Genomic DNA, 13,877 nt, shown 5'->3' with positions numbered 1-13,877 from the left:
CGGCTATTTCGAGAGGACCCTTTCGTTTCCACATTTTGATATATACATATATGTATCTGTGAACAGATGGTGAAAAAAAAAGAATATACCTATATTACATACCTAAGACATAAGTGAACAAAAAGTATCTAATACGCTATTATTGATATAGAACACAAAGTGAATATATATATGAGAAAAAAGTATATTATATATATATAAATATATATATATATAGAAATTGATATATTGACGCGCTGTAGGATTATACTGAGGCTGAGTGCGTTTATTGCGAAAAAGAGAGAAAGAGCGAGAGAGCGCGCGCGAGCGAGAGAGAGAGATAAAGATAGAGAAGCCGCGGTTCTTTTTTTCCGAACGTCGTCGAGGACGAAACAAAAGTTCACGGGCAGAATTTTGCACTAGGCGAACTAAAAGGCTTGGAGACTTTAGAATCGAGAAGATGAAGTAGCTTGTAGGAGGTTTTTTTTTTATCGGGTCGACATACAAAACGGACATGCGTGACTCTGGCGCTACCTTAGTGAGAAAGCTAATTCATTTTCAGCTCACGGATGCGTGTCTCGTTTATCGATAAACGCTTCGAATGATATTTCGTCGCTTTTCTTTTTCTTCTTTTATGTCCATTTCTATCAACGTAGATTGATTTCAATCTCGGTTTTAATTACTTATTTTTTATCTTTTTCTAATTCTTAGGACTAGAAAAAGACGGAAAGTAAGTTAAATTGAGGATAAAATAAATTTATTTTATCATTGATAAAAATGGACATAAAAGAAGAAAATTGAAGCGAGCAAAAAAAATGGACTATTTCTATCAAGATCAGAATATAGATGAATCTCGGTTTACTCTTTACTTTTTCTAATTCTTAGAATTAGAAAAAAACATAAAAAGATTATTAAATTAAACCTGAGATCAAGGTTAATTATTTACATCGGTAGAAATGGACATAAGATGATTTCGAAACTAACACGTTAAATTGTTTTACAATCGTAGCACATGTTCAAAAAATCGGACTAGCTTAGCTAAATTTAATAAAACAATTAGAAAATCAATTCTTTTTTAGGAAAATCTGTAAAATTGTAAATATATTTCACAAGAGATTGGTGCGATCATCGATATGTGAGACGCAATCCAAGAGTTTCAGATCACACGCATGCATAAACCGATCGACGAGGGCTTTCGTTCCACGCACGTGTGAAATCTTTCCTTTGATCGTTGTTATTGCCGCGGTGTTGAATGGTGAATGAAAAAAAAAAATCTGCGAGAAAAACGAGTTGCACAGCGAACAGCGACAGCCAACTATAAACAGAACATAAGTAGTTTCCGTACACACGATTTACGACTAGTTTACAGGACGCGCGGCCAACGACGGCGGTTTTTCCCTAAGACTGGAAGGGAGTTCAAGCTAGGGCGCGATCGCGCTGGATCCGTTCCCGTGAGAGGAGTTCAGGAAATGCGCGATCGCGCCGAGCCGGGTTCTTCCGCGTCGTCGGGGCCACGCAAGGACGATACACGCCGCGTTTCCGTTTCTCTACTATAGTTAACGTTTAAGGGACAACTTGGATGTGGCATCTTTTCATTTTCGCGAGAACTATTAGTCGAGCAATAGAATCGCACACTTTTCAGAGCCCGGTTATTTAATCGCACACGAGCCCGAGTAACACGTATGTATACACACACATACACGCGAAAATGCGATTACACGAATACACACACACACACACACACACAAAATACATACAGAGGACACCTCCAAGAAGCCGAGAAAACGAAGAGACATACGAGATTGTTTCTCTTTATTGTAAATAGAGGTGGAGCAGCATGTGTACGGCAAAGATTCGTTATCATTGTAACGTGTAACATAATTTATTTCTTCAAGAGTTCTCGTTGAGACTCCCATTTATGTAGCCTAAGAAATCCGGATTTGATTTCGATCCTCTTCCGTATCGGAGGTGCGGAGCGAACCACGTCGGACACAGGCGTCTTTCGATGGGAAAGCTGAAATCGCTTCCTTCTCGAAAGCGTTTCTTATAGCCTCGCCGCGCCGAGTTGTCGGTGAGCTCGCGAGCCTCCTCGGCATTGTCTCGATTCGGCCGCGGAAGTAAAACGTGTGAGATACATCCGCGTGCGAAATGTATTTGAGATTAACCGAATGATGATTTAATTAAGCTTTAAAATTATTTCTCTCTCTTGCCGCAACTAGAAATCTTTGGAATAATTTCCCGGACAAGACCGTACATTTTCCTACAGTCGAAACTACGATCGCACGTTTCGACGATTCTTTTCTTAATTCACTCACAATGGAGGACTATCTTCTTATTTGTACGACGGATACGAGAAGCCCTTGTTAGAGAGCTATTTAAGAGTTTAAGATATTTAAGCAAGTATTTACGATTATAATTTTAAAGAGGAGAACGACAAATCTAATAAGCACTGTATTTATAATCATAGTTAAGAAATTTATTTAAAACGACAAATTTCTAGTAGAGACCATATTTACGAATATAATTTAAAAGCTTGTCGGAAGGAACGTATCTATAGAAGACAATTATATGTTAATAATTTAGGAATTTATTCTTTCACGTGTCCGTCGTATGTGGAATATTGAAAGCATAGTCTTCGATGGTTTAATCGAGACAGTGACCGGCGGAATCGTTATTATATCGATTATAAGCGCGCTCGTCGCACTAATTGTGTGCGATGACAATGGCGAACGGCAATATTTTGTAGAGTTACTATCGTATTTTATTTTTGCCTTTAAGGAAAAAAAGGAAAAGCGAACACACACGCAAGTATTTCTTTTCAGTAGGTAGCCCAATTCAGTTTTGGATAAGTCGCCCGTACCGATAGATTATATCGAGATAAAGCAACGCGTGATTTAACGCGCACGAGATGTAGCCGTGACTCGTGAAACGACGTTCGTTCCCGATTTACTTCGAAAAAAAAAGCGTGTGAGAACGTACTGCGTCGCGCACGATTTGTTTCAGTCACGGACGCAGAAACGCAAAATCGTTCGCCCATTATTAAACGCGTTCTCCCCCTCTCCCTGCCCCTCCTCCACCCGCCCTAGATCCTCCCCCAAGGCCGGTCCCGAGCCCAACTTTTATTTATTACCGATTAGCTCGTAAGATGACGTTCTACCGAGGTATGCTATACTTATAAATACACCCTATATATAGTGAAGTAAGCAACTTACATTACCTACCTACCTACCTACCTACCTATAAACATACCTACCTACCTACCTACCTACCTACCTATCTACCTACCTACCTACCTACCTACCAACCAACCAACCAACCAACCAACCAACCAACCACCCAACCACCCACCCAACCAACCAACCAACCAACCTACCTATCTACCTACCTACCTATCCGCGCGCTTGACGGGTGGAACAAACAGATGAATCACGCAATCATACATTTAAGTTGCTACTTGGCACGTATACCTAAGTAATATACTAACATAAACAGTATGCAATAACAAATAAATATGAGAAACAAAATATGTGCTTCCTTTCGAATTTGTGTCTTTCCTTCTATCTTTTTCTCCAAATCTCAAATTTTAATAAAGCTTTTCCAGCCTAATTCGCAGTGGGACAACATTCTCATTTTGGTAAGACATAGATTATTAAAAAACTTCATTATCGCTTGCAAAAGATTTTAAACATCGATTGAGATTTGATCGAGTCTTATACAGTATGTCAAATATATATTGTATATCCTGTACACTGTGTGTGTGTACTGTGTATCACAAAATAACATACATAGAGATCTAAGAGATAATACATTTTCGAAAAATATTTATTCAGCAATGAGACATTTTATACAATATAAATAGAGTATCGAATAAAGAAATTAAGTTCCTGAAAATTATAATAAATATAATGGTAACCGATTTTAGGAATACGTTTGAATGAATTTTGTGACTTAAAAAAGATTTAGCAAACAGTATATTGCACAATAATTAAATCTATTTCTTAACTATAACTACATTGAATTATGAAACGAAAAAATCATTCTTTCCTGAAATATATTATAAATAAATTTATTAATCAAAATATAAAATATTCACGTAGTTTATTCGCATCACATCATTCATTTTCAACATAAATTAATAAAACAAAACAAAGAACATATTTATGCCGATAAAGCAGCTAGTCTGCTCACAAAACAAATGTGTTGAACGGTAAAACTGTTTAAACGATTTGTCACAGTGATTAGCCTAATTGCATGACATTTTATTTTTACTTGCTGGCTAGCAATTAAATTTATTATAGATTATTTTATAAATGAGTATTAATACACATGTTAAAAAATTTATGCTTAAAAAAAATGCATTTTCTACTAAAGTATTATCGATAATAAAACGGCAATTTAATAGTTTTTTAAATATCTTTTATAATGACGTTCTAGGGATCACTGATTTTTTGGATCACTGATCCTAATCTGAGGTTAAAATTTTCAAATTTTAAAATATAAAATGACGAAACTGATATGATGGATCAAAAACAAAGAACTAGGACGAGTTTTTTAATTTATCGATTGATCAATCAAAATACTAAATATTTTACTAAGACAATAATAAGATTGGAATTAAGACAGTTTTATGTGAATACATCACTTAAATACGAAAAGCGCCATGTGACAGTCAAAACTAAATGTTGAACTAATACATGTACGTATTCTTATTTAAATGAATTTATTTAAGAAATATGATTGCGGGCCGTTACTGTCGGACTTTCAACGCGATCCATCTGAAGCATTAATAATTCCCCCAAATTTAATCTTAAAATACCGTAATAAATATTTTACTACAAATTATTTGAATTATTTGTTTGCTATATTGGATCAGTCATTTTAAATTTTAAAATTTTGACTTCTACTTCGTAATCACCGACCCGAAAAACCTTCGGATACACAGTTTTAAAAAATCGGTCTGATACAAAACTTCATGACACAAAAGGTTAACTATGCAGCATTTGCTCGGTGAGCGGTCTAATTGTTTTGTTGGTTTCAATACATTCTTTCTTCTTTCAATTCATAAATTGAAAAAGACTATAAATCTTGATTAACTGATTATTCAGTAAAATAAAAATTTATATATTGCGAACAAAATTACACAATTTCATTCTTCCAATGTCATAATTGAATACAGTTGAATGTATAACAACCGAAGCTTTAAAATAATATAAAAGTAAAATCGTATTTCTTATGTAAACATATGGTCAAAATTGGAAAGTAACACGTTACTTTTTTTTGGATAACAATAACGAATATAATCGTTATATCTTTATCGTTATTTTGTACAATACGCGTGTATGGAGCATGCTTAAGCGAGTTTCAAAAAAAGAAAATGTTGTGTTTGACCATGTTGCAATTAATCACAACCATTATAACAACTATAGATCTCGTATTGAATTGATCAATTAGTGACCAGAGCAATTGGATGCCACTTTAAAAAAAGAGGTCATCAAAATTCGAAAAAGTAACACAAATTCTAACAATTTGTTACTTTTTAAATAACAATAACGATAACGAGTTACTTTTCAGAAAAAAGAAGCGATAACGGTAATGAGTTACTTTTATAAAGTAATTTTCCTAATCCTGCAAATATTTTTATATAATATATCGGTTGCACTTCTCTGGAGTTAGAATTTTCCCGAGAGTCTCAGTTAATCTTTTTAAATCGAGAACCGTAGAACTGTCCGATATTTTTACTGGTCCACGATTTAGAAAGAAGCAAGATAAAAACATTTTTGTCAACCATTTGTATCGCGTTACCTACACTGTCTACATGTTCGGTATACTGTTCTGGTTGATTTGTTGCTTAACGGGTTTCGAATCTTGTTGCTGTGGAAGATTGTGGTTGATTTGTGCAGCACCTCGACTACTCGGAACATTACCCTGAGTATTCTGTGGCACTTGATTCTGCATTTGTTGCTGTTGTGTTTGCTGTTGAGCCTGCTGAGGCTGGCCTTGGGTTTGTTGTTGAACCTGTTGAGGCTGACCCTGAGTCTGTTGTTGAATCTGTTGAGGCTGGCCCTGGAACTGCTGTTGAACCTGCTGAGGCTGATTTTGGAATTGCTGCTGCGCTTGCTGAGGCTGTTGAGCCTGGAACTGCGGCTGTTGCGGTACTGGCATTTGGTACTGTGGCTGTTGTCCCTGATACTGTTGTTGCGGAATTTGGCCAGGATAATGTTGCTGAGGTGGTGGGACTTGAGGTTGATAGGGTTGTTGCTGCGGTAATTGGCCCTGATATTGTGGCACATGGCCGACTATTGGTTGTTGCGGTAGTATCTGTCCTGAATACTGTTGTTGCGAAGGATGCGCCTGTTGCGAATATTGTTGGTAGTTGTACTGTTGCTGATATTGTGACGGGAACTGCAGAATGATAAAAAAAAGGCCATGTTAAAAGAAAATAATTGCAGGTTAGCTAAGAAAATAATTTAAAATTAAAATGATTTAAAATTGCTAAAATGCTTCACAGTTTAGCAATTACTCACCTGTTCATGTTGGACGGGTAGATGTACAGTGTCAGGGGGTGGTGGTAACTAACGACAACAACAGAAAGTGCACAAGCTAAGTTAATTACTCTAATTACTACGGATAGCACGTCTATTAGTCAAAGCGATAGTGATAACGTCTGCAGATCCGTCGAACGGCGACTCATATAAAACACGCTTATCGTGCTAGTAATTACAGTCACGCATATATATGTAATTACGTCTACAAAAAATGATTTTGGTTGAAAAAGCAATAAAGTGGAGCATTTCCTAATCTTATCTCGAACATGCTATTGAAGATGTGTATACGAAAGCGAGAAATAAAATCATTTATATATAAATAAATATATATATATAAAACATTCAAAGTCTAATATAATATACAAAAATATAAAATTAACTCGACATATGCGGGGATTTAATCCTATAGCAATCATTGAGATACACAACTGGATTTAAATAAATATGATTTTTCTATTCAAATGTTTGAATGCATTCAAGATTAAATTTGATAAATTAATTTGATAAAATTAACTTACCATTCCTTTAGCAACCATTTTCTGAATTTCTTCCTGTCTGTGCTTCTGGAAAGCTTCATACTCTTGCTGAGAATAAACTTGCTGCTCATCCAATCCCTGCCATCCTTCATCCTGCTGGAAATCCGGTTTCATCGTTTGTACTAAAAATTCTTGGTAACTATAATGAGAAAAAATACAAAATAGTACATTTTTTTGTTTCATAATAATTCTGATAATCAATTAGCATAAAAAATTTTAAATGTGAATTTTAAAGTATATACCTTATGACACCGTCGCGATCAAAATCAGCTTCATTAAACACATGCTCTCTCATTCTTTCCATTTCTTCTCGTCTCTCGTAGATGTCATCTTCAGGTGCGCCTTCTGTGTAAAGTTTATCCAATTCCTTCAAGAACAAAGCCTTCACCTCGTCTTGATCCCAGTAACCATTTCCATCCAAATCTAGATCGATTTATCATGTATGTGTATAGAATAACCATTTTAAAAATAATTAATTATGTAGTAAAAATGATTATCTTTCTTACCATGAAGGTGAAAGAATGTCTTGGGATCAAATTCTTGATCTTCCATATGATCTTGCTTTTCCCATACTTCTTCCAGTTGTTGTTTACTACCGGGATGATGCAACTGAAAGTGTATATTACTTATTAAGCTTGCATCAAGTCATATGCCATTTGTTGTTGTGGTTTCACAGCTTACTATTTGTATAAGATTCTCGGAAATTCGTTGTTTACTAATGGTGGACTTCTCACAATTCGTAATTCAACTGAAAGTGTATATTACTTATTAAGCTTGCATCAAGTCATATGCCATTTGTTGTTGTGGTTCCACAGCTTACTATTTGTATAAGACTCTCGGAAATTCGTTGTTTACTAATGGTGGACTTCTCACAATTCGTAATTCGTCATTCACAGTTTATGATTCGTTTGTACTTCATGTGATAATTTGATAAGTTTTTATTATTATTGTGATATTCTATTATTGTGACTTTTATTCTTGGGACATTCCACAATAAGTTCTATTCTTTTATAGCTTTCATAAAAAAATGCCGAAATGTAATTATTTCATTCATTAAAATTCTATTGAAAAATTATATAATAATGCGATTAATTACCGTAACAAAAAAATCCATTAGAGCAAATAATTAATCTATTCGATTTTCTTGTTAAAAAACCACTTTGCTGATAAATTAATACAATTGATAAGTAACAAACAGCTAATTCGATTTATTCATTCACATTATTCACAAATCTCACACGAATAGTGAACTGCGAATCACGAATTATTAATTGCATATATAATCTTAAGAAAGTTTTAGAAAAGAAAAAAGAGAGCTACTTCAAATCCATTTTTCAACTTACAGGTTTGTGATCCTTGTGCTTCTTTTTCATCGCTTCTAATTCTTCCTCATATTTCTTTTTCTCTTCTTCCTTCATACCTTCCAAAAATGAAACACATTAATACAAAAGTGACGTTTACGTATAAATTTGTAATGAGCAAACTTAAGGAGATCCTAAAGTATCTGAATCGTTGTTTTACCGATAAAACGCGACAGATCGACATATCTTTATATATTACTACGTCAATGTTGCACACAAACACACACACATACACATATTCTAAGAACTCTTGACACAGTTTCTTCGTGTAATCTACTAATCTGTAACTTCCAATTTTATAAATACAGATTGCAGAGCTTTTGTATCAAACAAATGTTGCGACAGCTCAACATGCTATTGTGGACTAAGAAATTGTAAAGATGTCAATTTCAAAAATTTTTATCGTTTTCTCGACCTAAACGTTGTATGAGTTTTGTATAACAATTTTTTTCCTCTTTTACAGATTCAAAAATCCTTTTCTATGATTAAAGTATACGCATTAATACGTGTTTGTGAGGTCAAGTTTATAACGAGAACAAAACAAAAATTGTTTAAATTGTGATCTTTATCACTTCTTAATCCAATATAGTGTCAGAGTTGTCAATATCGTGACAATATTTGCTTGACACAAAAGCTCTCTTAAAAAACATCATGTACTGTTACCGGTATTACCCTTCATCTTTTGTTCTTCTTCGAATTTCTTCTGCATCTCGTATTCCTTAAATTGTTGCCGTCTTCGTTTATCGGCTTCAGCCAAGTCTTTCGTGGTCTGCAACATTTTAAAACAATAATATACAAGTAATTAAACAAAGCAGTTCATGTAAGAGCCCTTCATGTCAGATATTTTCGACAAATCCAGGTATCAAGAGACATTCTACCTTGGCAATCAATTTTTTCAGATCATCTATTTCGAACGTATGCGCGTTAGAGTGATCCAAATGTTCCGCTATCTTTAAATGTTCTATATCCAAATCATTTCTACGATTATACTCTTTGGTAGCGAGATGTCGCAGCCTCTCCAATTCTTCTCGTTTCAGTTCGTCCAGCTTCGTTCTGACTTTATGGTCTACAAACTGCAGCTCATGCGCAATCTTGCCCGTCTATGTACAAAAACATTTAATTAAAATTACATATTGCATTTAAGCGCGTCTCTCTCTATGTAAACAAAAAGTATTTAATATTCGATATTCATAGATTTTGATCTAAGATCTGTCTCGGATCGGCATATCACAGATATAATAATCGTGAAATTTTATTGTTGAAAAAGGAATTACTATTAGATGACACGAGCGAATTAACGCTATAATTATATTCCTTAACAGACAAAAATCATTATCTTAGAAATGGTGATACGGCAAAATGCCACACATAACTATTTTGATTCCTCTCAACAAGATCTACGAGAAAGGTCGAGTTGAAACCATCGTATTGCCATTATCAAAAAACAATTCCAATGTGCGCAACTTTTTTTGTCAAAGAGTGTATATAATATAAATAAATTAGAATTATAAGTATAAATTAATTAATCTCAATTATTCTTAATGAGATTTACACGTATATCTTCTTCCTTAGCGTTTTCTAATTTTGCACGGAATTCTACGTCCGTTTCCAAAGCCTGGATCACTTCCTTTAAGTACCGGTGATATTCCATATGATGTTCCGGATTTTCCTATAAAAATGAACGTTTTAGGACGTTATTTATACACAAACCAGATCAATAGAACTATCCCAAAAATATACCTACCAAATCGTCTGAGTCGTCGACCTCATTCTCCTTATCCTTGCGATCCTCGTTTTTCTTTTCAACAGGCGGCGCGACTGATGTTTGTATTATCAAAACTACTAAAAATAGTACCAGGTACCGCATTTTTTTCTGGAACTAAAATCAAACAGAAAGATACACCAACTATGAGGAATCATAAAAGAATTTTTTTTCTAATAAAAACAAAGAATGCGTTTATTTCCTTGAAATCGATTTTTTACGCTTAACTCGAATTTATTTAATTTAAGTCGTAATTTATATTCCTGTCACTGACAGTTTACGCGTTATCTTTTATTTGTTGAAGATTCTTGATTAACGATGATGATGATGACATGCATCGAGTGCATAGAAGACATTCGACAAGAAAATTCGAAAGACTAGCTTTGGAGTTATTTTAACTTGTGTCAAGGACAACTGGTTTTGACCATCAGGATTCGGGTTTAAACACACACGTACGAACGAATGGTGTCATGCAGTATCGCATAACTACTGCTGCTCTGGGAAATCTGGACGATAACTACGTTTACACGGACATTCTTAATCAGGTTCAAACTTATCTATAATAAAGTCATGAGCCGTAAAAAATTTACCAATAACAGTTGAATATGACAAAAATTATCAACTATGATTAGTTAATTTCTTATGGCTTAGGATCCTTATTAGAAAACAAGCATTAGGATATATTCACACAAACTTAGCCGCACAAACGTATGCATAAAGAAATTATCCAATCACATTTCTATCACAAAGATGTACGTAAAATATGAGTGAATAATTTTCCTTAAGCATATATTTATGCGGCTATGCAAGTTTGTGTGGACATACCCTAACTCGAAATGCACTCATAATAACATTTGTATAGTTATGAAACTGGCCAATCATAGCTATTCCTTTGAAGAATGGAATAATTGTGATTGGCCAGTTTCTTACTACGGATATTTTATTAAAGTCCGTATAAATGTAATCCATGATTCACAGAATTACTGAAGAACAAACGCGTCACTAAAATGCAATGTCACACAAAACGCGACCACAGATTTCGAAAGCGTGCATGTGGATCACGTCAGCTGGAAACGAATTTCCAAGGTGGAGTAACTTTCGACTTTTGATCCTTGGAACTCACGGAAGCGAGCCAAAGCGGGCAAAATAGCATAATAAACGATCGGTCGTCATTGATTATTAAAATAACGTAAACGCAGATGTGCGACGTGTAACGCGGCGATCATATACAACATACATAGTCAAAACAAGTATTATCAAACAGATATAAGAGCAAAGATAAAAGAGCGCTTGCTGTGAGAATATCTGCTTGAGAAAAACTATCGATGAATAATTTATTATTTATTTCCGCAAACATATGTCTTCGTGTACGTTTTATACTACATATCTCTGATGAAAACAAATTCTCATATTTTTAAGAATTTTTCGTATTTTAAATTTATGATGATTTCTGAAGAAATACCTTCAATATTCTCTTCAGATTTTATAAGTTTTTTTCTCGAAAATTATAGAATGAAAAATCTTAGAATATTTCTGATTTTACGTATATAAACGATTCTAGAAAAAAATCTGAGAAATCTTTTAAAAAATTATAAAATTATACAAAAATTCCAATAGATTATATAAAAAATTCTAAGATAGTCAAGGATACAAATAAACATTTCTTGCAATGGCAAACGATAAATGGAACAGATGTGTCAATCCACATACATAATTACCAAGCACACATATCTTCTGTACGTGTGTCATGACATGCCCTATATATTACAATACATTACATTCTATTTATATCGCTGAATTTTTATGCCCTGCCATCTTTTATTTCAATTTCGAATTGTTCCGCATATAAACGTGCGAGGAGTTAAAATATTTTTGTTGCGCGTACTTGCCTCACCTATTCAATCGAGAGTCGATTGCGACCACGTCATGATATTGATGTTATTTCGCGCGTTCCTCTTGAAGCATGCAGTGGATGTAAAAAAATATATGCAAAAAGAATATATGTATGAAGACAAATAAACGCAATCAAGATCGCGAGCGAGAGATCATGCAGAAATTCGCTTATGAAATCTACGGTGAAAGTTCAGCGAGAGTACGGTGATCAATTCGGAGCAGTGGGGCTTTCCCTGAGAGAATACGGCGTTGTGTAGGTTATAGAGGAAATTAAAAAAGGTAAATTCTCTCTCTCTCTCTCTCTCTCTCAGCTTACGTTAAAGGGCGTCGTGACGTTGAATAGTCAGGTGACAGTCGTGACAGATCGTAGCCACCAAATCGCTAAATATCCGCAATCGAAACTGATTGAAAACAGTGGAAACACTGAAGACTGACCGACTGAGATAAGCGAAACACGTCGGACACTCGGACCAACCCGACCAGCCTAACTCCACCAAACTCCCAACTCCCATTTGGAAAAATTCTGGGCAGTTTCAGCGCCGCTTATCAGAGAACTCGAATCTGAGCGAACTAAGTAAGTCACGTGATAAGTAGTGGGAATTTCAAATCCATTTCATGCCATGCGCTCACTTTACCCGTTAGACAAATGCATAAATCTAAAAGACATTCTAAAGACGCTTTAATAGTCTTCCAAGGGACATCTTTTAGACGTCTTTAAAGTTTTGTCCGAATGACTTCTGTTTTAAAGACGTTTTTATTTTTGAAGAAATTTTTATTTTTTATATTTATACATTTTTTGGAGCTGTAGTTATTTGCATTATCGACTTTAATCGAGAATCAAGTCGGTAATGCAAACAACTGTACAAGCTCCAAAAAATGTATAAATATATTAACCCAGTAGATAGCAAAATACCTCCACGGTATTAGTACGGTGAGCGTACGGCGTACTATGCGTGCCGATACCGTACCTGTCAGGTACGTGAGTACCTGAAGGGTACAGTACCGGTACACCGTACTTTTGGTACGCCGTATACCGATAATGTACGCCTTAGGTACGCATGTTACTAAAATTAATTTTATAGTTTTATTGCTAAAATGAGTATTATTATTGATTAATTATCTTATTCCAGATTACACATCATAAAATTATGATGAAAAAAAAAAGATTTTCCCTAAATTCGGGAACTTAATTTCATAATACTTCAAAGCGGTCACCCATCCGATTGCATACCGTCATTTACTATGTGCTTGACTTCTAAGGCCCAGTTTCACAATTACTGACGGTTAACTCTTAATCGAAATTCAACTTATTTATTAACTCTTTTAAATTCTAGAATTGGAAAAAGATGACAAATAAGTTGAACCTCGGTTAAGAGTTAACCGTGAATTGTGAAACTGGGCCTAAATCGTTTGGAAACCGCTGCACTTCGATGATCCATGAACACCTGCATAATCGTGGATGTATAGCTGATATATCTGTTCAATATATGGTCCTGACAGAAATTCATGCAGTTCAACCGAACACCCAGTCAGTTACTGTCTAATATTTCATTTTAATGTTATAACGACTATTTTCAGATTAGGCAATCATACGCTGTACTTTCGCAGTACCAGTTATCATGTATATCGTCTTCGACTAGAGGTCTCCACAGTCTCTCTCCTGTCGATAATGGTACGCCGTATTGATACGGTACGAGTTATGTACCATGATATACCTAAACAGTATGCAGTACAGGTACAGTGTTGATACGCTGTACTATAATATCATGTACATTTTTTGTACTGCTACCGTACAGTTACG

At 34.8% G+C, this 13,877-nt stretch overlaps 2 protein-coding genes across 6 annotated transcripts in view; one reads left to right on the top strand and one right to left on the bottom strand.

The window, feature by feature from the left end:
• LOC108757756 (protein bric-a-brac 1) overlaps positions 1–701 on the top strand; it is a 327,304-nt gene extending 326,603 nt beyond the window's left edge. Inside the window, exon 7 of the transcript XR_001939920.1 lies at positions 691–701. The gene's annotated coding sequence lies outside the window, so the exon portion shown is untranslated. The remainder of the gene's footprint in view (positions 1–690) is intronic.
• A 5,065-nt stretch (positions 702–5,766) lies between these two features.
• On the bottom strand, positions 5,767–12,582 carry NUCB1 (Nucleobindin 1). Of its 5 annotated transcripts, none has more exons than XM_018502555.1 (12): positions 12,393–12,582; positions 12,249–12,309; positions 10,166–10,300; positions 9,974–10,090; positions 9,300–9,521; positions 9,085–9,190; positions 8,404–8,480; positions 7,567–7,669; positions 7,303–7,483; positions 7,043–7,199; positions 6,504–6,551; positions 5,767–6,381 (listed from the first exon to the last, which is right to left on the bottom strand). In XM_018502555.1, exons 3-12 carry the CDS (start codon positions 10,286–10,288, stop codon positions 5,791–5,793), a joined length of 1,725 nt encoding a protein of 574 aa, XP_018358057.1. In that variant the 5' UTR covers positions 10,289–10,300; positions 12,249–12,309; positions 12,393–12,582; the 3' UTR covers positions 5,767–5,790. The 5 variants fall into 5 exon arrangements, with proteins under 5 accessions (XP_018358057.1, XP_018358061.1, XP_018358056.1 ...); XM_018502559.1 differs by lacking the exon at positions 12,249–12,309 and having other exon boundaries at positions 5,767–6,181; positions 6,305–6,381; XM_018502554.1 differs by lacking the exon at positions 12,249–12,309.
• Between the last annotated feature and the right edge of the window lie 1,295 nt (positions 12,583–13,877).

The sequence above is a fragment of the Trachymyrmex cornetzi genome, unplaced genomic scaffold (genome assembly GCF_001594075.2).
Source record: "Trachymyrmex cornetzi isolate Tcor2-1 unplaced genomic scaffold, Tcor1.1 scaffold147, whole genome shotgun sequence".
In the NCBI taxonomy this organism is placed as follows: Eukaryota; Metazoa; Arthropoda; class Insecta; order Hymenoptera; family Formicidae; genus Trachymyrmex; species Trachymyrmex cornetzi.
The sequence above is the reverse complement of the archived record's forward strand: the minus strand, read 5'-3'. Positions and strand labels throughout refer to the sequence as shown.